This window comes from Ostrea edulis, chromosome 9 (assembly GCF_947568905.1).
Source record: "Ostrea edulis chromosome 9, xbOstEdul1.1, whole genome shotgun sequence".
Lineage (NCBI taxonomy): Eukaryota > Metazoa > Mollusca > Bivalvia > Ostreida > Ostreidae > Ostrea > Ostrea edulis.
Genome location: NC_079172.1, coordinates 26,739,310 through 26,767,275, shown reverse-complemented (window position 1 = coordinate 26,767,275; position 27,966 = coordinate 26,739,310). Strand labels below are relative to the sequence as shown.

At 35.1% G+C, this 27,966-nt stretch overlaps 1 protein-coding gene across 10 annotated transcripts; it reads left to right on the top strand.

Moving 5' to 3' along the window:
* Nucleotides 1-22: 22 nt before the first annotated feature.
* On the top strand, nucleotides 23-18,840 carry LOC125659135 (transcriptional coactivator YAP1-A-like). Of its 10 annotated transcripts, none has more exons than XM_048890690.2 (9): nucleotides 1,335-1,553; nucleotides 1,708-2,362; nucleotides 3,367-3,390; nucleotides 11,047-11,276; nucleotides 12,900-13,111; nucleotides 13,481-13,658; nucleotides 14,234-14,317; nucleotides 15,594-15,697; nucleotides 15,990-18,840. In XM_048890690.2, the coding sequence occupies exons 2-9, from the start codon at nucleotides 1,923-1,925 to the stop codon at nucleotides 16,089-16,091; spliced, it is 1,374 nt and encodes a 457-aa protein (XP_048746647.1). In that variant the 5' UTR covers nucleotides 1,335-1,553; nucleotides 1,708-1,922; the 3' UTR covers nucleotides 16,092-18,840. The 10 variants fall into 10 exon arrangements, with proteins under 10 accessions (XP_056005964.1, XP_048746647.1, XP_048746645.1 ...); XM_048890688.2 differs by having other exon boundaries at nucleotides 14,231-14,317; XM_048890689.2 differs by having other exon boundaries at nucleotides 1,383-1,532; nucleotides 14,231-14,317.
* The last annotated feature ends 9,126 nt before the right edge of the window (nucleotides 18,841-27,966 follow it).

The following is a 27,966-nucleotide window of genomic DNA, read 5'->3' as shown; positions in this document are numbered from 1 at the left end:
TCAGCATTATCTCATTCCGGCGATACAGCGCCGGTTTAGGGGACGTTTCCAGATTTGGAGAGCCCATTGACGTTTTTCTGCTACTCCCACTTTGGGCTATTTGGTTCGATGGAACACCTGTTTCCCTTGGAAACTTCCGGTTTTTGGAGATTACGCAAGGGTATATATTTTTTGATCTATAAATCTATTATGATTTGAATTTTATTTCACTAAAATTTTAAAGTAAATGCTAGTTTATACCCGTGTGATTTATTGCACAATTGCGTATCACACTTACAATACTTCATATATTTTATTTTAAACGATATCGTTTTTCTTTCAAATTTTTGTTGTAAAATATTGCATAAAGCATTCGAAGGAATTTTTTTCAAGTATAATGCAAATTCCCCCATGATTTTAAGGAACTGTAAATTAATTAAGAGAAAGGTGAAGATAACGAACAGTGATCAATCTCAGGAGCTGTTATATAGTCCTTATCTCCCTCCGATAGGAACGAGGTGTAACACATCTATATGGGTGATTTCCTTTATCTTTAAATAGTTTGGTGAAGAAAGTCTTTTTGTTGATAATCTTGATCTTTTTCTGCAGAGAAGTTTTTAACTTTTAGAGGAAAACCCCATTGATATTGTCGTTCCAAACAAATTTGATTTTAGTTAACTACATGTAGTTTACAATGAATTAGATCTCGAGGTTGTTGGTTTTGTTTTATGCTGTAAACTCGCAATTCAGCAAACGCTATACCACTGAGCTACCGCGACCACAAAAGCATGAGAGAGTTGCACATTTTGTAGCAAGCATCTAGCTATTCGGCTATAATAAATTTTGGATTATACATTTTTTTTCAATATTGATAGAATTCATACAATTGTAACAGGAAGCTGGGAAGAAAATGCAACAAATCAGACCGGGATGCCTCCTGAATATCCAGTCAGGTGCTCTACCAACTGAGCTGGCCAACGGCAGTCGAATTCGGCTGACCGCTATCGATATCATATACCATACTGGATTTAGGGTTTAATTGATATATACACAAAATATTACATAACTCGTTTTGTTTGGTACGACACCATATTATTAAAGTTTTTAAAAAATAATTTTTTTTTTAATTTAAAAATTACAACCTTGTTAGATCATGATCGGTGGAAAGTCAACTTTATTTAGTCTAAACAGCACTTGGGTGTATTTTAAAACAAGGTGTTTGAAAATGTTAAAGTTATGATTCATTTCCACCCACATTAAAATTTCTACCTTTCATTGATAAATAATTTGGCCAGGCTTTGATTGGCGTCTAGTTCTTACGAGACACTCCTAATATGGAACAAAGAAGGCGGGGCTACTTCTGTCCCGTATGAGGATAAGAGTTTACGGAGTTAAAGCTGGGAGGGAAAACATAAAGAAACTCAATACACTTTTAAAATTTTGCATTTCAACGGATGATAATCAGTCTAGTCCTCTCTCTCATCCTACGATTTGCTTTTTTCGGGATGCATCGATGACGTCAATGAAAAAAATGCGATGTATGAATATACGTTGTGAGTAAAAGTAGTTCACAGGTAAATCTCAACAAAGTTGTTTGTTTTGTTTTCCCATGAACTTAATTTATTTTTATTTCAAATCAATGATTTCATATAATATTATTTCATAGAAATTAGTTGCATGTATTTTATTTTAATATATATCAATAGTTATTTACATTTCTATTTGTAGCACTATTTTGCCCTGCGCAATACAAGTTTTCGTGTGTATATCAGTGAAGCGGCTAAATTTTTCGTTCAACTCGTAATGGTGTCCTCCATTCTTTGAGAGTTCTAAGGAAACATTCAAGATTTCGCCACATCTTTCGCCTATGATAGGATCTATGAACAACCAGAAATTCCTTTGACCGTTCGTTAAGCGTGTGTTGGTATTTTTGGATCGTCAAAATGTCGCAGGACATGCAAGAACGGAAAGGTACACAGGTAGTGCATGTGAGGGAAAATAGTGGAAATGAACTTGATGCACTGTTTCAGTACGCAGCTAATCCAAACCCCGAATTAGGGGGACATATACCGTTCCGTCAAAGGAATTTACCTCCATCGTTTTTTAACGAACCAAAACCGTCACAACCTGGCCATGTGAAGCAAGGTAGTAATGACTCGACAGGTTTTCCTGGACAAATGAACGTTAACCCCGCCATGGGGACCCATTTGAGGGCACACTCTTCACCCGCGACTTTACAACAAACCCTTTCAGCGGCCCCCCAACCCCCCACTCACGCCCGACAGCATTCCTGTGATGCCTTGTTAGACCCCATAGAGAGCGAACCCCTGCCCCCAGGGTGGGAGATGGCCAAAACTCAAGATGGACAGAGATATTATTTGAAGTAAGTGAAAGTTTCCTTACATGGATTAGTTAAGTGTAATGCATGAAATTAAAGATGTTTGTAAATGTTAGTTATTCGTGTTTATATAGTCTACTAACATGCATTCAAGATGATGAAGTATCATTTAAGTACGAGATCAACATAACCATGGGTGCATGTCTATCATTCATCAAAGGTGGAGCAGGTGAGGTATAAGTACTGGATTGGTCAGTACCATTGTACTTTCTTTTTCTCTCATAAATGATTCCCATAATAAGGCTGTAATCATTCATCAGTGACTGCTAATGTTTCCTAATTTAGGTAAGTGCAGTTTGGAAACTGCTTTATAAGGTTTGAAAACAAGTGTTTGTTGAATATTGAAAGCTCTGTCATTTTTTAACTTGGGTAGGGGGAAAAACAATGGATTTGTGTTTAAATTTTTTTTTATATTTATCGAAACTTCATGCAAAATATTGCATTTTTGTGTACTACACTATGTTTCCTGCTCATCATGGCAGACGTAGTGATTGCTTTAATTGTCTGGAGTCGTCTGGTTAGAATTATAGAGACTCGCATCTAGAAGAAGTACTGGAATCTAGAAGAAGAAGTACTGGAATACTTGTTTTTCATGTTTAAATTGCTGCTTAAATACTTTCTTTTGGAACATACAAAGACTTTAATCAGCATGTCAAATGCAATTCAACTTGATGAGGCCAAAGAGAAGAAATATACTTCCATGGTGATTCAGTGTGCACATCTATTTAAATCACCTTATAACACTTTTGATTATGATTATATAGGGTATATATATTATTATAGGTAGATGTAAAGTCCTGTTCTTTTACTTCATATGTATGTACTAACTGTGTAAAATCGAAAACTGTAACTGAAACTACCTGAACCATGGACACAATTCTGCCAAATCTTTCTGAAGTTGAATTTTACAATTGAGATATTTTTAAATAGATCTATACATATGTATTAATAAATGTGGTAATTTTTTTTTCTATTGTTATTTGCTGCAGTCCATCAGATAAAAGTTTACATGTGTAAGTATATATCTATGATAAACGGATCTTTGAGAAATTTACAAACGCATTAACCCAGGTATCAAGACTCCCAAGGCCCTCTTCATATCCTAAATCCATCAACTAGGTCTCTTTCCTTAAGATTTGATGAATTGTTGACAAAAATATGTGATTCTGCTGAATTATTTTTATAAGAATATTTTGCTCGCAGTATAAAGTGACATATAAAAACTTGCAAACCTAGAACAAAACCTAAACCTTATACCTAATTGTTGGAGGCGAAAGTATGATAATGTTATTGAAACACAAGCTTATCTGTATTTGCAATGAAGCCTCTACCTCTTTCATTTTAAATCTACTGGAGATTTTACAGCAAATTATTTATTATATCCAGTACTTTGCTTTGGCAAGATAGAAATCCCAGAGACCATACATGTATATAAGCTATAATGTCCATATATATATACTTCGTTTCAATTTATGTTAACATTTTCTTTTGGCTTTCTTTCTTGTATATGCATTTGTCCTTAATATGACCTGTTTGGGCACTGAATTAGAAATAAATCCATTGTATTCTTTTCTATAACTGGACAAAAATGTATCATGCTGAAATTATAATGCATTGCAATTGCTCCTGTATTTTAAAGAAGAAAAGTGATGTAAAATGTATTAACCTTGAATTGCTTGAAATAACAATAGCCAGATTGGTACCAGGTGCTTCCAATAGATTAGATACAACAAATGATCAACTGTTGGATACAATGCACTTGTATTTAGAGAGTTAACACCGAATTCTTTCAAATATAATTTAAAAGTATGAAGTAAGTGCAAAAACTGTTAATACTATTTGCATTCATGGAAATATTTAGTGTTCCATATACAGATGGTATGAGACATGTACTTTCAAGATGGCAACCCTTTTTAACAGAGCTGATGTGCTCATTGATCCCAATAGTGAACTAATGTTTAAGACAGATGGATCAGTCATAAATTGATGAGAGGCAGGTGGGGTGGTGGAAGGGGTTAACTATACCCCTCCAGTTGGGATGGGCTAGTCAAAATCATGGCAGCAATTTCCACACTCCCAAGTACGCAAAACCTAATTTTTGGGTTGACTTGACAGTGATAGTAGACCACTGTTATAGTGTTGAACACTACAAATTTACAATGTGAACTGTTCAGTGAGGCAATAGGGGAAAATTTCATGAAAAAAAACCCCTAAAAAATGGTGTATGTGTATAATACAATTTTGTTGAGAGTGTTAATTGCGATTATATGCAGATTTTCGGTGCCAATGTATTGTACCATTGCGATGTTTATCATTTACGATTCACTGGTTTAGAACATTTACTACAGTAAATAAAACTTTTCTATTTTTCCTTGTTCACTTAATTTATCTTTTACATACTTTGTACTTCTTATTAAATCAAGTTCCCACATTTACCCAGTATTGGCATTTAGTGTCAAACATGATATACATATTTCTGTGGAGTTACAATGCACAATTATATATGACTTGTGGGGGTCTTTAATGTGGTCATAAGTTTCTACATAATGATTGTACATGTATGAACAAATATTAATTAAGTGCATGTAAATCTCTTGACAATCGTGAATTAGTCTTCTATTTTTACATAGTCATACATTATTTAACTTTGTGCAAGACCTGCACTGAATAGCCTTAATTCAAGCAAGGAGTCCCATCTCTGGGAATTGTCACAGTGAAGATTATGCAAACGATGGATTTAAGAGGTTTCCTGCAGTAAGAAGGCTGTATTAAATATTCAGGAGAGGTCATATTTCTTTGATAATTCATCACAGACCATAAAGAGAGATCATGTTCTGATGATAACTAGGCCAGTGGCCCCCAACTGTTTGTTTTGATGTAAGGCAATGCTTTCTTGAACTCCCTTTTTTTCTCCAAGTGTTTGTTTTTCAACTGCTTAATTGCAGGTTAGAAAGTAACAATCTGATGAGAAGCCTTTTGTGTTTGATCTATTATAAGTTATGACTTTAGTATGTAATGAAGTTGTAGATTTGATGGGGATTAGCAGGGTAGCTTTTGATCTTATACTCATTATGGGTTTTATTAGGTCTTGTGAAGTAATTTTCTTGTGCCTAAGGCTGTTTGTTTTTTAGATAAAGAAGCTACACAGATTACAAGATGTGTTGCATTAAAAAACACAGCCTTAGGTAACCATGGGGTTATTGTATGTGTGGAACTTTTGCTTGCTTGGTGTGATCTCATTTTCGTAAACCAAACACAAAGTACATACACATGGTTTATTTTCACAGCAACCACTGTACCTTGTAACAGCATGGTGTATATTTACATGTCATTAATGTTAGATGATAGTGGTATACAGTATTTATATATTATACATAGACCCCCGTGTGACACAAACGTCATGTGATAGAGCACTGGTTATCATATTTCTCATACACAGTACACCTGAAGAAATTTAATTTTACTCTATAGTACAACCTGTTAGTTTACTCAATGATTAGTCTTGTAAACATTACATAGGTTATAGTGATGTAATGGTCAGTTGTACTTCTGACATTTTGATTAAACAAGAGGGACACTGCAGGGGAGCTCTCTACCTGTCACTGTATTCATTACAGTGGTGTTCATAAGTCATGTAAAGCAAAATAATTTTCAAATATATTGTAACATTCTGTACACGAAAACTCTTAGATCAAAGTACACATGTTGATAGTAATCCAATGTTTTCTTTCGAATGTTGCCTAAGTTTACATAATCCTGATCATAATCTTTAGCTCATTAGTGAATAGGATATTGTTTTGAGCTTGTAAGAGATATGGTAGCTTTCTCAGGGTTAACCACCCATGGCTGCATTATCAGTTTTTGAGAGTGCATTATGAGAAGTTGAGTTTGTTGGAGTGCACCTGCTGTACTCCTAATGGGAGGCTGATGTTGAATGATCATCTCCAAGCTTGCAGTACCAGAGCTGAGGTTTAGGTCATGTGGTATTGGAGATGAAAACCAAGATCTCTTAGTAACAACAGGAGATGCACATTGTATTGCATATGTGATACTGACTGGATATTGTGATCTGTATACACACCAATGTATCGATCTCGATAGTCATTGGTTTAGTGACCTAGATATGATGATTAAAGAGGGCAATTGATTTTTGCTAATTCCAGATGTTCAAAAAAGAAACAATTAAGTTTTAAACTCCTGGGAGTTTTAATGGTAAAGTTAATGTAGTGTCTTCATTGTTGGCATGTGGTGCAAATTAAAAATTCAAAGTGAGCTAGCTAGGCTACATCGGTTAAACTTTGCTAATACATGACCTTGACTTATTTGGCATGATTAATGGCATAAAAATCGGCAGTCAAACTAGTTGACTGTAGGCTTTGATATATATATAGATATATATATATAGATATATAACTTAGTACTAAAGAAGAAGAAAACTGTGCCAGAGAGAATGTGGTGGTGGAAATTTTGACTCCAATGTATCGTTTTGTTTGTGTCTGGGTGAGATTGTCGGATTTGGCAGATGTCGTTATGATCATTACTACCAGCAGACCTGGACTCAGTCCAAGACAAACAGCTGAAGGATGGTTCTAGTGTAGTGGAAGGTGTACTACTTTGTGTATATTATGCCACTTGAGTATTTTCAAATCAAGTAAATAAATGCTAACCTCTGAGTTTGTAAACACCAGGAATAATGGATTGAGATGGATGAGAATTGAGTAACGTTGAGGGTATAGCTGTGGTGTCTATAGTAAAGAAGATAAATCTCTTGCTGTGTCTGACATTGTAGCCTGCCCTTAATTTGTGGAGGGTTACAGAACATTGGTAATCCATAGAAGAATGGGGTTACTATCCTGTAAGATTTACATGATCCCAGGAGCTAGTACAGTTGACCTTTTGTTTTTGATGATAGTTTGTCTAGTTTTACCCACTGTCTCCATAGTCACCACTCACCATGTACCCTCGTTCCTCAGATGTCAATTTGCCAGCCATCCAGTCAGAAATTAAGATATATTTCTTTCAGATGTTAATTTTAAAGTTTTGCATTTGATTTTAAGATTTGTGCAGTCTAACGTACACAGATGTTTACATGAAACGCCTATCAAAATGGCACGTCCATACCTCCTAGATTTACCAGTACAGTAGTATGTAATATGCCTCTTTTCATATAACTGCCTTCATTAGGATTCAAACCCACGAACCTATAAATGAACTCACTTTATACATTTGAATTCCTTCTGTCAGGGTGTACACCAATGACTGACAAATCCATATTGTACCAGTCTATGTTATATTCGTCAATGTTTGTTTTGATTTTAATTTTGTGGGTAAATTTAACAGGCCATTATGGTTTGTGCAAATTGTTTTATATACTTGTAAATGGTTCTTTTCTTGAGGGTTAAAAGGTTAATATTCTCGGTGGGGAGATCCTTTTGTTCTGCTGGGTACAGGGGCTTTTAGAACACTTCTATGTATCTTGTTTAATGGGGGGATCTGAAAGATGATAAGGAGAAGGAATGATATGTTTTTCTCAGACCTATGTGACCGTGGGATTTGGGGGTTGGATTACTGTTCAGGCCTCAGTGTTGCTGTGTAATTATTTCACAATGTCAATCATCATGTCTTTGTCTGAAGCCACCCAGGATTTTTTGTTCAACACACACAGAAAAGACAAAATGGGGTATACAATCTTCATTTTTATTTTTTGTAAGCGGTCAAAAGATTTAAAGCAAATTTTTTGAGTCAGTGATTAGAGCGGAAAAGGTGTTAACATTGACAAAAAAATTATGTCACATTTACTATGAAAACTAGTGCGTGTCAAGAGTTTTTGAAAGTTTGATATAATGTTTGAAACACCTTGAATACCCTGCAGATTTGAATTTTGATTTCAGCAGAGTTTGTGATATATGGTAATGTCATGAATCTGAAGTCAATCAGTATACTTATTGGTTATACGCATGGAAAGTTTTGCTTGAAATATATGGATAAGTATATGAATGTTCACTTGTCAAACACAGTTTATTCTTTCAATCTTAAGAATTGGGGACTTGCATTAATCACAATACTTTTGGTGTCATATGGTGACATTCCCCTATTACAGAACACTTTTCATGTGGTTTCTTGACTCCTGTCATCAAATATCTGCAAGTGCTTGCAGTTTCTGTTCATCTAATGTTGTGGGCCATGTGTATACATAACTGATTTCACATACTTCAAATTCCGTAGTTCTATTTTAAAGCAGAGAAACAATTTTGATAAGTGTGGTTTAAACTAATTGCTGTGGTATTTTGAAAATAGCTGATATAGTACAGATTATCTCCCTTGGGTTTAACATGCATAACTATATATTTTTTTCTTTTTTATGTACACAAAAAATAGTACTGGTGAACATACAATGTTATAGAAATCTGAAAATGCAGCAGTTCAGGGACAGTTACATGATGGTCTATTTGCGGATACAGAATCAGCAGGTTGCTACAATTGTACCTTGTAAACAAGGATTAAGTGTAGAGTGGGAGAACCCTGCACCGAACTACCCCATAGAAAGAAGATAAATGAGAGGTAGTCGATGTGGGGTTCCAAATTACCTGTAGCCTTACACAGGCCCCTTCAGTTAGCTGGTATCTTTTTATCGTTAATTCCTTTTGGATGATTATGATTTTGCAAGTTTCGTGTTGTATGTTTTACGTAAACAAAGTCTGCATTTCAAAGCATGTCGGCTGAATGCATTAAGAGATGGTGTACATCCTGTTTGAAACGAGTTTTGTTACCTGTGCAAAATGTTGACAGGTGTGTGTGTGGCACTTGGAATGTAGGAATTCAGCAGAATTACCAAATACGGATATGTACAATCAGAAATGGAATGTAGGCAAAATATGCCAATATATATATGAAATTCGAAGGTGGTTCATTTTCTATGAAAATACATATTTATTCTTCGAAGTTTTTTTTTTTTATTTTGTTCACAATAAATGCTTAGCATGGGAATAAAATTCTCAATTTACTAAAGGTGTATAATGAATAAAACATTGATCAAAAAGCAGTCTTGGAAGGCCAGAAGAATGCAAACTTTAAAAAATGGCCACCAAACTGTGGGAGTGCAAGTGTAAACCCAGGTATTCGTGTGCACTTGTTTGTTGAAAAAGTTGGGAGTTTTAAATTTGAGTTACCTCTTATTACTGTTGGCCATATTGATAATCTGGGATTGTTTGGCTGTCATAAAAGGCTGATTTTAGCCTAGGAGTGTTTGTTCACGTGACACGCTTGCAGATTTTTGACACTTTTTACTTTTTGGTCAATAACTGTAGGTAAAAGTGATATATAATGGAGATTAAATTGGTGGAATTTGTAATTTGAGGGATTAGGAAATTGTCAAAGTGAATATTTTTTTAAATGTATTGACTATAAGTAAATTTATTTAGTTAAGGAATTAAATGACTTATCAGCATAAAATTAATTTAACATTGACCACCATTTGGAATTCATTTCAGTAAAACTGTTGGTTGAAAACCTGCATGGAAAGGCAAAAAATCTTTTTGTGACAGTAATGATATTACTCAACAGAGTGGCATTTTAAACTTCAGATATTTCCCTGAATTAAATAAGCTGTACTTTATTTAGGAGGCAGCATTGATAACTACAACTAGATGCATGGGAAAATGTTCTCCACCCTCATTTGTACAAATTGCTCATTCTTGTCTGTAGATCAGAGATAGCTTTCTCAAGTAGCATTTACTCTTAGATCCTACATTCAAAGAACTTTATGGAGTGATTTGTGATCATGTACTGATGCACTGTTTATAGTCTGATTTAGTTAGAAGCATGATTGAACAATTGTGTGAATGGAACAGATTAAGTGAGGGTGAAGAGTAGTTCACATGATGGAGGCAATGAACTAGTCATTTTTCATGTGCTCTATAGCTTCAATTCAGCTGCAGTCATCTGCATCATAATTGTAGATATGAATGAATCATGCATGATTGTTGACTCCCCAAATATTCTACTGCCCACATGTAGAGTTTGTTTTGGCGGCTTGGAAGAATTGACTGGCCAAAGATGAATGAGTCTGTATGCTCAAGGAGTAAATTAAGGGAGAGGTGCAAAAATTCAATGGAGCATGACTTGGCAGTAAAGATCTGTCTGCTTCTGAATCATTCATTTTCGTCTGCAGTCTTTGGCACCTGTGACCTACTTTGCACTAAAAACACCCTAGTTTTGTGTGTTTTTCTTTATTCCTCATTCATTTCCGATTTGGGTCAGAGTGAAAAGCCAAGAAATGGCCTCTTGTTTAATTGATGTTTCTGCATGTAATTAATTGCATTGTTTATGAGAACAGATGTCAATGTTTGTGCATTATTCTTAAGATGAAATAAAATCTAACGAATTTCCAGTTTAAATATTTTACTTGTTGGCGACAAGAAAATCTAACATTGAACAGAGCATGAACATGTATAATGTCTATACATACAATGCACCATAATTAAAGTTTTATGATGTACCAATATTTGGATTTGATGTAAATTTTGTGTCCATTAGATATGCTAATAGTGATAATATATATGCTTAGTGTGTAACAATAAACCCAACCATCACCCATGCATTCTGTCAAAAGCATTATTAGAAGGTCAGGAGAACTGATTTTTAATGAACACTGTTTTCTTCTTTTGAAGTCACTTAACCCAAATCACCACCTGGCAGGACCCTAGGAAAACAGGCAGCACCAATGCTCTCAACAGTCGAACACCACCGCCCCTCTCTCAGTCTCCCAACGTTTCACTCCAGAATCTGGGGCCACTACCTCCTCTCCCACCTGGATGGGAGCAAGCATCAACCGCAGAAGGGGATATTTATTTCATCAACCACGTAGAGCGCACCACAAGCTGGTACGATCCACGCATACGTAAGTATTCAATTTTTACAAATACTACTTTTTCTCATATATTTGTGCCTCTGAGATTGTTGGGACACAGAAGTCCCTGTGTACATGTACAGATGAATATTGATATTTTTCTCTCTGTCATTCATTATTTTTTCCAAGATCTGGAAATTCCAAAACTTTTTTATGGCATATCTAGCTCCAGGGAAAAGAGTACCAATTCATTTCCCATAGACCTCAATAGTCAATAGTAGGGAAAACAAAATGTCAGCATGAACTCAAGAGTCCTATTTTATTTTATATTGATGTCTTGATGATATTCCAAACTGTCCTCCTTTTCATACGCCCATCTTTAGATGGGACATATTATAGTACAGAGATGTCCGTTCATGGTTTTTTGTTTCTAATTTCATTTCTCTTTCACATATTAAGCTGAAATTAGCCATGTAGCTTCTTTTTGGATCACTCTAGATCTTTTTGCAATTTTGATCCATTTCGACCTTTCTTGCAAGAGTTTTGCCCCTTTATTTGAAAATTATTGTTTTATGAAGGGTACATAATTTGTCTGGCTAACTCCTCCCACAATTTTCAAGTGAGAACCATCTTGTTTTACAGAGTATTTGTATGGATATTAAAGATGAGTATGTGGCAAGGATTTTATATTTTCCACAATTTTTGAGAAAATTACAGGTTGTTGAACTTGGTCCGTTTTGAGAAAATATTGCAAAGAGAGTACATGATTTGTTCAGTGAACTCCTCCCACAATTTTCAAGTGAAAACCTTCTTATTTTACAGAGTGTTTGTATATAGGTAATGAAGATCTGCATGTGTCAAGGATTTTGATTTCCTTCAATTTTTAAGAAAACTACAGGTTGTTGAACTTGGTCCGTTTTGAGGAATTATTACACAGAGAATACACGATTTGTTCTGTTTTTCCTTGCACAGTTTTCAAGTGAGGACCTTGTTATTTTACAGAGTATTTATATGGGTATGGAAGATGTGCACGTGGCAAGGGTTTTGATTTTCTTAAATTTTTAAGAAAATTACAGGTTGTTGAACTTTGTTCATTTTTAAGAAATATTCATATTATGCAAAGAAAGTATGTCACAACCTGATGATGACTGATACTACCCAAAGCAAAGTTCTACAAATTATGGCTTAAGAAAAACACCCATGTTAGCATTTTCACGGGCGTATCATGTTCCATTTGCGGTACTCTTTTTAAATAAATTTTCCTCAGTCCAGAAAAATTATTTGATATGAAGTCTTCCCAATAAGATCATTTATGATTAGGTTAAAGTATTGATCTTATACTTTTCTATTTTATGCCTCTGTCTAGAGAAACATGTTGAAGAGTCTCCACAGTGGCTACATTTTTAGTCAAATTATATAATTTGAATTATACTGATTCCTGGGAAGCCCATGATGAAGATTATAGCTTCACTGCTTGAGACATTTTACTGATCATGAATTTTTTTGTCCAAATATTATATTGGCTATAATGCAAACAATAATGTTCATGGATGGCATAATATCAGGGTTTTATATCAAGGAGAATGGGACGTTGAAATTCTCTGGCAATATATCGGAATAGCATTATAACAAGGGAGCATTGTATTGGAAATAAATAGGACTTTTATTTTGTAGCTGAGCAACTGCAACAGTTGAGACTCAGCACCTCCCAACCCCAAGGTGTTCAACAGGTGCAGCAACGGCAAATGCAACGGCCAATGGGACAACCACCTCAGCACCCAGCCAATCGTACAATGGGTACAAAAAATCCAGCCTCAGTTCAGATTTCAAAAATTCAGATGGAGAAAGAATTATTGCGCAAGAGGCAGGAAGACCTACAGCGTCAGGTAGGGAAATCTGGAGGGTTTTTGAAGTCCTAAGACCTTCTAGGTGAGAGGGAGTGTAGTGTGTTTGACTGCAAGTCCCAGATAGAAAGAGATTCACTCTTAGTTGTAAACTAATTAAATGGGTCATGATGGCAATTTTTTGTTGGACATTCAAAACACTATCTACATTTTCCCATCCAACTGTAAAATGATACTCACTTTGGTGTCGAGTTCAAATGTCCCAAGGGAGGGAGTGGAATCTATGATTCTCAGATGCACCAAAGCTAAGAAAACACACATTTCTCGTCATTGTAGACATGCATTGCAATAAAATTTGTTACACACCTCTCAGTAGACCATGCATTCTTATTATTTTCACGTCATTCACAGGAAATGATGCTAAGAGCGCATATGCAGCAACAACAACAGATTCATGAAAATCCCCCCTCATCTCAAGGCATTGTGATATCTCAAGCTCTGGAAATGACTACAGTGGCAGACCCCTTCCTTGGACAGTCAAATGCCACAACAAACCACATCAAGCAGGAAAGCTCAGACAGCGGTGTTGGTGAGTGATCCTGCCCTTCATTGTGCGGTGGTTTTGGAAGGTCGAGTCAATTATTTTCTTCGTTTCTTCGCCAATAACACACTGCAGACTTGTAATCTCTTTGTGATAGTGCTGTAACATTGTGATTTTCTTTTCTTTGGTGTCCTTATAAGGTGTAGGTGTGTGTAATCCTTTACTAAGAACATGCATATTAATATGGTTTTTAAACAGTGCATTTTGTTGTACATAACTATTAGAATATTCATTCAATGAAATAATCAGCATTTTGAAGAGAGAAAAAATACCCTGAAAAGCAACTTCTACTGTTTTTCTGCGACTTGTCATGTGTACTTTCATATTTAAATTAATATACAATTTATGAATTGTTACAAAAAAAGTAAGTCAATTATTGCCATATTGAAAGTTCAGGACATGTACATACGTCAAATAATTAACTGTAAAAAGTTAATTGAACACAATTTGGGCTTTTTCTGATTTCATTAAGTAATTAGCATTTAAAAATAAGATCTTCTGAACTCCAGAATTGTTTAACCAATTAACCATGCTAAGAGTGTTTTCTGTTTTAAATTAAGGAGGTATGGGTACTGGCACTCCATATGGCCTCTCTCGAACTCCTGAAGATTTCCTTAGTAATGTCAGCGAAATGGAACAAGATGGAGGTAATTTGTCCCCTTCAGCTCTCTCCTCCTCTCTAGAAATCTCTGAACGAAAACTGAAACCATCCAATTTTGTTTTTCGTAGGCCATATTATTCTATGATGTCATTGTTTTTTGTAATATATATCTCTGTACTGTCGTTGATGTGTTGACAATGTTTCTACATAAGTCTTTGTTACACATGTACTTGGGAAAGGGAAAAAAATAATGTATATGCAAATAATTATTTGTATCATTAAGTGCCATGCCTATTGAAGACAAAGAGTAGTATTTGTTTTGTGCGAGTTGAAAAAATTGAAACTTGTTGGTGTTAAAGGAAGATTTGAGATAAGGAAGTTGGTTTGTCTCAAGTTCAAACTTTTCATGAGATTTTTCTGCATTCAAAATAAAGATTGTGAATTTACAATTCAAAGTCTTCAATTTATATTATAATTTGTATGTATGGTCATGCTGTGAAATACAGGTTATTTACATCATGTTAACAGTGCCTTATCTGGAATCCAACTTTGTGTATCTCTTGGTTGTCTGAAAATTTATGTATAGTATTGCTTACTTGTATATTCTCTTCATTCACTCGACCAACCAATACCAGTGTATAATGTGTCTAACTGTGTATCATTTACTGACGAATTACTTACCTGATATGAATTACTTACTTGATGTGAATTACTTCCTTGATATGAATTACTTCCTTGATATGAACTCTAGTACTGAACTTAGCTTTATAGATTTGGGGGAGGGGGGGGGGGGGTAGATAAAATTAGTATCAGATATTTTCATATGTGTGGCATATATATCAGCCATTGGATAAACTTAATTTATACAAGGTACTTTCGACTATTACATGCAAGTAAGAAACACAACCTTGTATGAAGCTAAATCCATGGCACAGAGTGAAGGAATTGAATAGTAATATAATATGAGATAAATAAAATGTCTAATTGTATGATTTTGTATCTGCTTTGTCCATCTTGTTGAAATTGTGCATATATTTGTTTGGTTTTACAGCCCCACAGATATACACATTGTTTCAAGGAGTTGAATGAGAGATGTATCACACTTGTATAGAATCCTCACTATATTTTGTTATAAAGATAACTGGGTAGATAGAGGTTAGGATTACAGCCAATGTGTTGTGAAGCTTCCATGTTGGTGTAGTTACACACATTTTTCAGAGGACTGTTTGACTCTGACAGTTTATATGTCTGTGTTAATTGACTGTGCAATAGAGCTGATATTTACTGTGCATTATTTTTAAAGTTATATGCTGGTTTTGTAGGAGGACACAGACACAGTGAATTCAATAACATGGATATAGGAAACATTGGAGGAAATGAAGAAAATAGCAACATGGACAGTGAGGACTTGGTCCCCAGCCTGCAGGTATGTCTGTTTTCTGGCTGAATAGGGGGGGGGGGGGTTAAATATTTCCAAATTGATATACTTACTGTGGAATAGCTGACTGCTTGTATAGTTTTCAGTCCATTGATAAGAAAATTGTCACTGAATTGACTTGGCATAAGTTTGATAATATTGTTCAAGTACGTTCTTTATTAGGGAGGGAAACTTTTAATAGTCATCTCTCAAGTGTCAGGGCTGACAATTATTTACAAGTAGTATCTTTCCACTTGTGAAAATTGAAAAATAATCAAAATGTTCCGTTTGTATTATTCAGGAAGACATCAGCAATGAACTCTTAAATGACATGGAAAGTGTGTTAAATGTCAATAAACTGGATAATATTCTCACGGGGGACAATTCGCTCACATGGCTGTGAAACACGGAAACAACCTACATATTCCATGTTGCATCTCCTCTGTCACATGACACAAGGTCATGTGACCACCAGGAGCAGTTTAAGAGGAATCTTATGTACTGCCAAACCTAAAGTTGCACAGTTTTAGTGAGAAAGTTATTTTTCAATAGATTTTTTTTTTAGATTATCAGGGAAAAATGAGAAAGAGAAATAAAAGAGATATATTTTGTACTCTCTCATCATTATTATTAATCATTTATCATATACTCTCATCTTATTAATTGTGTTCCATGCCAATTTTTTCTATGCCAGTGTGTATGAAATTCTTATTGACTTACAATGGTTTGTAGCACAATGCGATATAGTATATATACATATATATGTAGGACAAAAGTTATATGGTCAGTATTGTTCTACATAAGTAATCTTACATTAATGTTTAAAGCTTCATGATGAAGCAGTGTAAAACCACTTGCACTGCATGAACAATGGAAAACAAAAATCAAAATACTACCAAAGAATTGATGCTCCAATGTGTCGATGGGCTTGACATATGTAAATATGGTGGAAATTTTTGTTTTTTGGTAGCATTGTCAAATATTTAACACTGTTACTATGTGAAAAGTTGTTTAAATTTCGTAAATTTTTGTCCCCGTCATAGAAGATGATTGCATGCAATAATGATAATAATAATGGTCTATGCACCCTGTATTTAAAAAAAAAGAAAATTTTTAACCCATTTATACATTAGTTTATTGTGTTGGCTGTAATGTGATAAATATCTGTTGTAAAAAATTTGGGTTGATCATATGTGTATTTTAACAGCCTCGACTGTCTTTCCTTGTGAAGGGCTATTAAAGTGTTTATTTTCATTTTTATGCTATACTGTTGTTTTGGAATGAAACCTTGTTTTTATTTGTCAGTATTTTCATTCGTTATTTTTAAGTATGATTTTTTACATAGATTTTATGAACCTTTTAGCTGAACAGATGAATATTTAGATACAACATCCTGCCAAATTAAGGGGAAAAAAGAGAATGATTTACAAAATAATCTTTGAACACTCTTCCTGTTAAATGAATTGTTTTGTGATATGATGATCACATTGTGACGATTTGAGTGAGAGAGAAAATGGCAGCGGCAGTGAGACGAATTGATATTATTTTCATTAATTGTCAAAAGATTGAACATCTCCGAATTGTTCACAATGGTGGATAATTTTAGAAGATCTTATTGTTTTTAGATTTATGTGTAAAAATGAATATTCAGTAGTGAGAGATTTGGAGATTATCTCCCTTTTATGCTGTTATCGCCTTAATATGCATGTGATATTTGATTCATATTGTCCCTGTGATAGTCTTGTATAACAAACAGTCTGTCCTTATTTTGTAATAACTTCATTTCATTTGCACAATACCATGGACATTACAAACTGAGTGCTGCTTTTTTTTTTTTTTTTTGAGGTTGTAAAATTTTCATCTTTTTTTCCCCCCTTATTGTCACACCATGATACTATCATTATGCAATAAGGATGTCTCTAAACTTGTTGAAATACTTTGGGGGACCTTTTCTGCTTGAACGTGTTCAAAATAATGAAGAAGGAAGTGTATCCGGTGAGAAACAGGACTCGTAGAATATTGGAAGTCAATCGCAAATGATACATCAATATTTTCTTTGACCTCGGTGTTGTTACTGAACCAGAATTTGAGTAAAGTGAATTTGTTTTAGTAATTGATTTTGATGGACAGCATTTGTTGTACCATATTATAAGGTAAAAGCAACTTTGTTTTAGCAAGGGGGCAAGGTCCGGTTGACCGTATTTGTTCATGAGATGAGCGTTTTAGTTCTCATTGCTCAGTGTTCAGAGTTGAGTAATTGTCATTTTATTATTGCTTTTTTTCTGTCATTAAGAAGAGAAAGGTCTCCTCGAGAAGAACTTTCCTACATAGGATGACAAAATCTGTAATCTATAGATATTATACTTCCATGTTGTGTCTGTTGAAATGTTTTGTCAAATTTTATTTTGGTACATTTTGATAAATACCGTGTTCTTTGGACATCTTTTTTTGTACAGGTGTAAGACAGAGCCATGAACATACATTCCAATGTCCTTATCATTTGTATGCTGGAAATTCATGCCTAAAATAACAAATTTTTTTTCTCAGGCTTGTATTGAAGTAAAGTATCTTTTTCCAGCCAGCCTAAGAGTACAAAAATCACTATCAAAGATTTTCATACTCAAAGTGTCTCGGAGTTGGGGGTGGGCAACTGATTTTAGATTTGTATTTTGTAGATTTGAATTTTGCGCATATGTAGATAAAATGTGCAATTGAAAGTGCTACATTTGAAAGATTATTTATACCGTTGTCTTTTTATTCTAAGATTTTAAGAATTGCAAGAGTGGCTTCACTCTGTAAATCTTTCATTTGTGAAAGTAACAACTTCAGGATGAGCCTATTGATGATCAATATATTAATCTTATTTAGCATATTCTGTACTATATGGCCTCTTTCAATTTTTTTTTTAAAATAGTATATTACATGTATAGCAAATCTTTATAGAAAATATAAGTGTACATATGAGGATCTCAAGAAGCAAAGCAAGTGAAGTGTAACAGGGGTTTTTATATATACATGTATATACATATATGTGTATCTGGTGAGAATGAAAATGAATTCACTGACAATAAATAATGACCCTAAAGGAAGGTCATGAACATTTGTAGATAAAAATAATATGAAAAAAAACAATAAAAATTGTATAAAATGAATTACTGTTTGTACTATATTTATGCCCCCCTTTGAAAAAGAGGGGGCATATTATTTTGCACCTGTCGGTCGGTCTGTAGACCATGTGTTGTCCGCTCAATATCTTGAGAACCATTCACTTGATGATAATGATATTTCATATGTGGGTTAGTTATGAGTAGAAGAGGATCCCTATTGTTTTTCAGGTCAAAAGGTCAAGTGTCAATCTACTCTCGACATTGGAATATAATGTCCGCTCAATATCTTGAGAACCCTTTGCTTGAAAGACATCAAACTTGGCACACTGGTACATCCTAAGGAGTAGATGACCCCTATTGATTTTGAGGTCATATGGTCAAAGGTCAAGGGTCAAACTGGACATAGGAATATACTGACCATTCAATATCTAGAGAACCCTTTGCTTGACAGACATCAAACTTGGTATGCCGGTACATCTTCAGAAGAAGATGACCCCCATCGATTTTGAGGTCACATGGTCAAAGGTCAAGGGTCAAACTGGACATTGGAATATACTGTCTGCTCCATATCTTGAGAACCCTTTGCTTGACAGACATGAAACTTGGTACACTGGTACATCGTCAAAAGAAGATGACACCTATTGATTTTGAGGTCGCGTGGTCAAAGGTCAAGGGTTAAACTGTACATAGGAATATACTGTCCGTTCAATATCTTGAGAACCCTTTGCTTGACAGACATGAAACTTGGTACACTGGTACATCTTCAGGAGAAGATGACTACTAATTATTTTAAGGTCACATGGTCAGAAGTCAAGGGTCAAATTGGACATAGGAATATACTGTCCGTTCAATATCTTGAGAACCCTTTGCTTGACAGACATCAAACTTGGCACACTGGTACATCTTCAGGAGTTGATGACCCCTATTGAGTTTTAGGTCACATGGTCAATCCACTCTTGACATAGGAAGATATTGTCTGCTCAATATTTTGAATTGATGATACTACTCTCAATTAAATGATGTGTGTGTGTATAACCCTTTTCAATTTTGCACCATGGGGGGCATATGTGTTTTACAAACATCTCTTGTTTTATATAGCCATCTGTAAACAAGGAGGACATGCATTGTATTTTAAGACTCCTGCACCCCTGGGGCTTCAGGGGTGGGACAAAAATTGACATTTTTTGGTCACCTAAGTCACACAGTAGCAATTGGTCTACGTCGATTGTCATGTTTTAAGAATTGAAAATGTTTAACTTCATTTTGTTATTAAACTACCTTTCTAATTCTTTTCAAATGTGGTATGCAGCATCTTTGGGACAAGGGGAAAACGGTAAATTGTAAACTTTAGGGCTCTTGGAATTATTAGGTCACCCGAGTTGCTCAGGTTACCTATTGCAATTTGTCTGCATCCATAATTTGTATTGACAATTGAACATATTTCTTAGAAGAAAAGCTGGGGATAGTCATGTAGAGCAGGAAGGCCTCTTCCAAATTTTAGATTTCATGATCCTTGAGGGGAGGGGGGGGGGTAGAGGTTCTGACTACAGGGCAGGGCCAAACTTGGTTTATATTGTAGATGTATATAACATTTGAATAACATCTTTAAAGCTTGTGATTATTTAAAGGAAGCAGATAGTCATTTTCCAAAATTTTAAATTTCATGATCCAAGGGTATTGGTTCCAGGTTGGGATCATTAATACATTTGTACCATAGTAATTATTCCCCACGCAACGAAGTTACAAAGGGTATAATGTTTTGCCCGTACCGTCAGTCCCTTTGGTGTTAGCGCAACTCCGACGAGACTGCTCAACAGAATTTCATGAAACTTTGTAGTTAATAAGGACACTGTGTAGATATGCATTTCCCAAGAAATTCTGATTCAATAATTTTTTGCTCACCTGAGCTGAAAGCTCGAAGTGAGCTTTTCTGATTGCCTGTTGTCCACTGTCTGTCTGTAAACTTTTTTACATTTTCGACTTCTCCAGAACCACTGGACCAATTTCAACCAAACTTGGCAAAAAGCATCATTGGTTGAAGGGCTTTCAAGTTTGTTCAAATAAAGGGCCATGTCCCCTTTAAAGGGGAGATAATCACAAAAATGTAAAAATAATGTGGGGTCATTTAAAAATCCACTGGGCCAGAAGAGCTGAAAATATGAAAGCTTCCTTGCATAGTGCAGATTCAAGTTGGTTAAAATCATGGCCCCCCGGAGGTTGGATGGGGCCACAATAGGAAATAAAAGTTTGCATGCAAATATATAGGGAAAATCTCGAGAACCACTGGGCCAGAAAAGCCGAAATTTACATGACAGCTTTCTGACCTAGTTCAGATTTAAGTTTGTTAAAATCATGACCCCGGGGTGTAGGATGGGGCCACAATAGGGGATCAAAGTTTTACATAAAAATATATAGGGGGAATCTTTTAAAATCTTCTCAAGAACCACTGGGCCAGGAAAGTACAAATTTCACATGAAAGCTTCCTTACATAGTACAGATTCAAGTTTATTAAAATAATGGTTCCCGGGGGGTGGGTGGGGGGGGGTAGGATGGGGCCACAATAGAGATAAAGGTCTCACATGCGAAAGTATAGGGAAAATCTTAAAATATGGGCCAAAATGACTCAGGTGAGCGATGAGGCCCATGGGCCTCTTGTTCTGGGAGTTATACCCTTTTTAAACTTAGAATTTTGAGCCCATCTATCCTGTTCTAGTCGGCGCAACTCCTCTGAGACCACTAAACAGAATTTCGTGAAACTTTGTAGTGAATAAGGACACACAGTGTAAATGTGCATATTCCTAAGAAATTCTAATTCAATAATTTTTCTGGGACTTATACCCCTTTTGAACTTAGAATTTCTAGCCCGTCTGTCCTGTTCTTGCAGTAATACATAGAGCATTACCATTCATTATGTGGGGCATTATCAAGCAATGTTGGAGTGTGGGGTATGTGAGCTTGTTCACTTCTGCTCTCTTTCATTGTCTTTTTTCATTTGGAAGACTGCTGATATTGTATAAAAATGAATGCGTATTTAGGAAAAAAATTTAGGAACCCCAGGGTAATAACTAGGGAGGGTACAAAATAGTGATATTGTGTTAACAAAATAGGGACATTGTGTTAATAACAAAATAGTGACATTGTGTTAATAACAAAATAGTGACATTGTGTTGATAACAAAATAGTGACACTGTGTTAATAACAAAATAGTGACATTGTGTTAATAACAAAATAGTGACATTGTGTTAATAACAAAATAGTTACATTGTGTTAATAACAAAATAGTGACATTGTGTTAATAAAAAAATAGTGACATTGTGTTGATAACAAAATAGTGACACTGTGTTAATAACAAAATAGTGACATTGTGTTAATAACAAAATAGTGACATTGTGTTAATAACAAAATAGTGACATTGTGTTGATAACAAAATAGTGACATTGTGTTAATAACAAAATAGTGATATTGTGTTAATAACAAAATAGTGACATTGTGTTAATAACAAAATAGTGACATTGTGTTAATAACAAAATAGTGACATTGTGTTCATAACAAAATAGTGACATTGTGTTGATTAAAAAATAGTGACATTGTGTTGATAACAAAATAGTGACATTGTGTTAATAACAAAATAGTGACATTGTGTTAATAACAAAATAGTGACATTGTGTTAATAACAAAATAGTGACATTGTGTTAATAACAAAATAGTGACATTGTGTTAATAACAAAATAGTGACATTGTGTTGATAACAAAATAGTGACATTGTGTTAATAACAAAATAGTGATATTGTGTTAATAACAAAATAGTGACATTGTGTTAATAACAAAATAGTGACATTGTGTTAATAACAAAATAGTGACATTGTGTTAATAACAAAATAGTGACATTGTGTTGATTAAAAAATAGTGACATTGTGTTGATAACAAAATAGTGACATTGTGTTAATAACAAAATAGTGACATTGTGTTAATAACAAAATAGTGACATTGTGTTAATAACAAAATAGTGACATTGTGTTAATAACAAAATAGTGATATTGTGTTAATAGAACGTATTTTGTACAATCTTTCATCACTATGGATACGTGTGGGTATTTATGTTTTAGGAACACAATCATCTTGTTTTGCACTGTTGTTGAATATTGGAATTTTATTTAGATATGGCGAAAAGGACATCGATTTCATAGCCCTTGGGGCTAGTGTATATATATGTAACTTTTAACAAATACTTGTGTGACTTTTGGACCCCGTGTGTAAAGCATTTAGATAATATCTTCTTTAATACTTTTGATAGTAGATTGATATTAAGAAAGAGCAGTTAGTCCTTTACTAAAACCGTAAATTTTATACATGTAACCTCAAGGGTCGAGTTTTTGTTAAAATTAATGTAGTGATTACCGTCTTTAACATTTCAAAAACTCCTTAAATTTTTTAATATTAAGGAAAAGTAGAAAGGGATGTAACAAAATAGAAATTTCGCAACCACAGAGTTTTGAGTCTAGGGTTGGTCCAAAATATTCATATAGTTTTGAAATTGTTTCCGCCGTCCATTCCCCATTTATCACCGAGTGTAGGCTTCTGAAGCGGCAATATAGATGATCGAGGTTCGTTTTTGCATAATCAGGGGCGGATCCAGGAATTGCGGTTACGGGGGGGGGGGGGGGGGGGGCACTTTATGAGGCAGGGGGTCCAGCGAAGCCCCCGGAAGCTCCTGGATTTTACAGATTTTATAGTACTTGAAATATGTCTCCTATTTAGTCATTTGTACTATTTTCTATCATTTTTTTATAAGATGAAATTAATAAAATGACGCAATATTGAGGGTTTTTGGGGGAAAAGTTATCCCATCAAAGTAATTCAAGAAATCAAAAGATTTTGTCATTTATTTCTCCGGGAGTGGAAGAAATTATTGCTTCTTATATCGTTTAATACATTTTTCTAAACAAGATACCACGATTTGCCTTAAATTCGAAAATTTGTGGGGGTGGGGGCGCACCGGCTGCGCCCCCCCCCCCCCCCCTTAAATCCGCTACTGATAATATCTCAATTTATGGATATATTTCGCAGGAAAGCATATTGTTACGGAAGAAAGCATCGTCAGTTTGGGAGCGCGACGGCTCGGGATTTGGCATATACGACGGTTCGGGAGTTTGGCACCGATAGTTCGGGAATTCGGTGACGATCGACGGTTCGGGTGCGCGACTGTTCGGGCACGACAGTTTGGGAGCTGGCAAATAAATTTGATATTTAGTGTTATTTTTCCGTTTTAAAATTGATATGTATACTTATTTTTGATGTTCTAAATTATGCTACGTCTCATAATTTAATTCTTATAACATCAATGATTACCCAAAGGGAGAGCGCGCGAGCGATGTTTATAGTAGCACCGTAATGGAGATTGGCTTCCCTCTCAACCCCACCCCCCTCTTCCGAGGGAAATGCAATAATTAAGAGTACCGTAGTCAAGATTGACGTCCCCTCAATCTCCCGTCATGTCATTCTTATCGCAGAGTAAGACAGAGGAAAATCCAAATATGCCCTGAATTCATCTTAGATTTTCTATTTCAACCATTTCCAAACCTTTATTTTGTTCAGTATTATAATTGCATGTACTGTAGTACTGCATTTTTATCCGACAGTAGATAAATACATAATCTGATCAATTTCAATTTTCACTATACACTCAAAGATAAAAGAAAAAAAAATAGTACCTGTATTTTAGATACATTAGGCCTATTTAAAACTTCATCAAATTTGATTTTAAATAGCGTAATCATTATGACCTTGTCAGAATGTATGTACGATTGATTCAAGATTCATGACTAACGTTATACTTTCAGTGCTATTTTGATATTTTTTTGTGGATTTATGAATTAATTCTGAGTGTTAAAACTCTTAATACATATATAACGGGTAAAACATAATCAAGGAAACAATATTTTAGTGTTGCACTTGGGGGGTAAAAATGTCTTTATTTCGCCCAAAAAGTATTTTTCTAAAGAGTAGACTGCTTGAAGGAAACAAAACTAAAGTTGTATGCTGATATTCACATTTGAAATCTATTTTTGACATTGTACATGCTGATAATAAGCATTTTTGCAAAGGTTACGGACACTGTCTGCTGATAACGGTGAACATTTATCCCATTAAGTCGACAACTTTCATGGCACGAAATTCCTCTGATACATTGAATAACAAATATCTCTGCTAATTCAGGGCCGTAAATTAACCTTCAATTTGGAGGAGGCAGGAAACTAGGCGGGGGTCTGGGGGCCGCCCAGGCCCCCAGACGCTGAGCACATTTTGTGCACACTGAACACGTTTCGTGCAAAATCCTTGATTCTAGGGCCTTCTAAGATGTTACTTGACTAACTCATTCTAAAAGAAAGATTTGGAATGCTTTTTAAGGGAGGTATCATGTTCTTAGTTATTGGAAACAACATAAATTCTAATGAACTTTAAATTTTAATTTTTTTTTGGCTCAAAAGTTGGAGGAGGCAGCTGCCTCCTCCGCCTCCATGTAATTTACGGCCCTGGCTATAGTATAACACAACCAAAAGAAATAGTTATGCATTTTGTTACTTTAAGTGAATTAGACCTATCAACAGTTCGGGTGAGCGACATATGACAACTCCCAAACCGTCGTGCACCCCTCTAAGTACGTAAACTTTTAGTTTTTAAAAAAAAATAATTTCAGTAATCAACTCCCGAACTGTTGCTAACAAATTCCCGAACCGTCGCCACCGAACTCCCGAAACGTCGCACCAGGTGCCGAACAGTCCATTAGCTTGGAATACAAATAAATTCATAGATACATTTTGTGATGTTGATTTCATCTAGTGATAGGCCTAGACTTTTATAGTAAGCGGGAGCGATGGCTAGCCTAGATTTGTATTGCCTTAGTAAAAGTAGTACCTGTAACCTACTTTTAACAAATGTTCATACGCACAGCTGCGACCTCTGTTGACCCCGTGAAGGCATCTATACAGTGATAAATACGTATTGCTCGTAATAGTGTTATATAGGAGAAAACAGTTGAAAATGTAAATCTTCTCGTTTAAAGTCAGCATTTCGTAAATTATATGGTCGTTGTAACGATCTAGTTTGCCAATACAACCTATCATTGGGTCAAATGCTGTCTGACGTGTTTCAGGTATATTTCAAGTTCAAATCTACACCCAGTATTTCTTACAAATATACTTCTACTATTACATCTAAACTTTTCAATCATAAACAAACTTTGCGGTACCTAAATCTACACCATCATATACGTAATCCACCCACGTGTTCTTGTCCTTTGTCTTCTTTCAACTGAAGTCCAGCTATTCTAGAAGGTCCTAAGTACAGAGAACATCGGTCTTTCAATTGGCGACAGAACTTCATTTCTATTATGGATTCTGTCGAGGATTATGCCAGACGATGGGCTAAATGTGAAAAAGAACTTGATACATTGTCAGAATGTATAAGAGGAATATTAAAATCCCCGCATTAGAAATATTAAAACAAAAGTACGTACCACCATTTCTTCTGTGTATAGTTAAACCAGAAGTGATAAAAGAATTAGATATGTTACATGAGGAATGTGTTTTGGTTCCACCTGATAAAGCTTGTAACAACATTGTCTTTGTTTGTAAGGCTAATTATTACAACTGTATTTGAAACGAACTTGACATTAATTCCATGCACTTTTGGTAATCGTAATTGTACTGCAACTGTCCTTTCAAAAGACGGAATTTTTCAAAACCATGCCTCAGTTTTAGAAACATTTGATATCCCAGTCAATGGGTCGGATGAATATGAGATACCGTACCTATACTGGATTCCTAAACTTCATATTTTAAAACCCTTTCAAACGAAGATACATTGCTGGATCCAGTAAATGTTCTACCAAGCCCCTATCTTTGCTCCTCACGAAAATATTAACAGATATGAAGGAGAAATTTCAAACGTACAGTGCGACTACATATGCCAGAAGTGATGTAAATCAAATGTGGATTCTAAAAAAATCTGAGGAACATTTAGTAAATCGCAAAGCTTTTCTCAATTCAACAACATCAAAACGTATGACTTTTCAACACTTTACACTTTACATGACCATTCCTCACGATAAATTAAAGACTAGACTTTTTGACATCATAGACAGTTGCTTCTTCCAACAAAAATGAAAACGCAAATATTCATATCTAGTGATCAGTCGTCCAAAAGTTTCTTTATTAAACGCCACTCTGATTCCACGCACAAGTACTCTGAAGTTGAAATTAAAAAAAAATATGAAGTTCCTCATTGACAATATGTCCGTGGTCTTTGGTGATCAGATCTTCCAACAGTCTGTTGGAATTCCTATGGGCACGAATTGTGCTCCTTTGTTAGCTAACCTGTTTTTGTTTTTTGTTTTTTTTATATTCATATGTAGCAAAATTTATTCAAAAACTTCTACGTGAGAAGAAAAAATCTCTTGCTGTGGCCTTCAATTCGACATTTAGATATATCGACGACGTATTATAATTTTCATTCATATGTCGATTCGATATATCACAATGAACTTGAAATAAAAGACACCACAGAGTCGCCCACTTCTGCTTCATACTTAGACATTTTATTGAAAGTAGAGATTAACGGCAAACTAACAACTCAACTTTATGATTTCAGCTTCTCCATCAACTTCCCATATTTATGTAGCAATATTCCATTATCAACTGCATATGGTGTTTATATATCTCTCAACTGAATCGATACGCAAGAGCTTGTTCTTCTTACGGTCAGATTTAAAATCTAGTCAGGCTACTGACAAACAAGTTGGTACAGGGGTTCCAACAGTCTCGTTTAAAGTAAGCATTTAGCAAAGTCTATGGTCTTTATATCTAGTTTGCCAATACAACCTATCATTGGGTCAAATGCTGTCTGACGTGTTTCATACCGATTGTTAGGCCGTTTTTTTGGCACACTGATTTTGACTACGCATAACTCAGTTTACCACATCAAGACATAGCTAGGGCTCACGGCGGGTATGACTGGTCGACAGGGGATGCTTACTCCTCCTAGGCACCTGATCCCACCTCTGTTATATCCAGGGGTCCGTGTTTGCCCAACTCTCTATATTGTATTGCTTATAGGTGTTAAGAGATTGATCACCGTTCGTTATCTTCACCTTTCATCCATTTGCTATTTGAT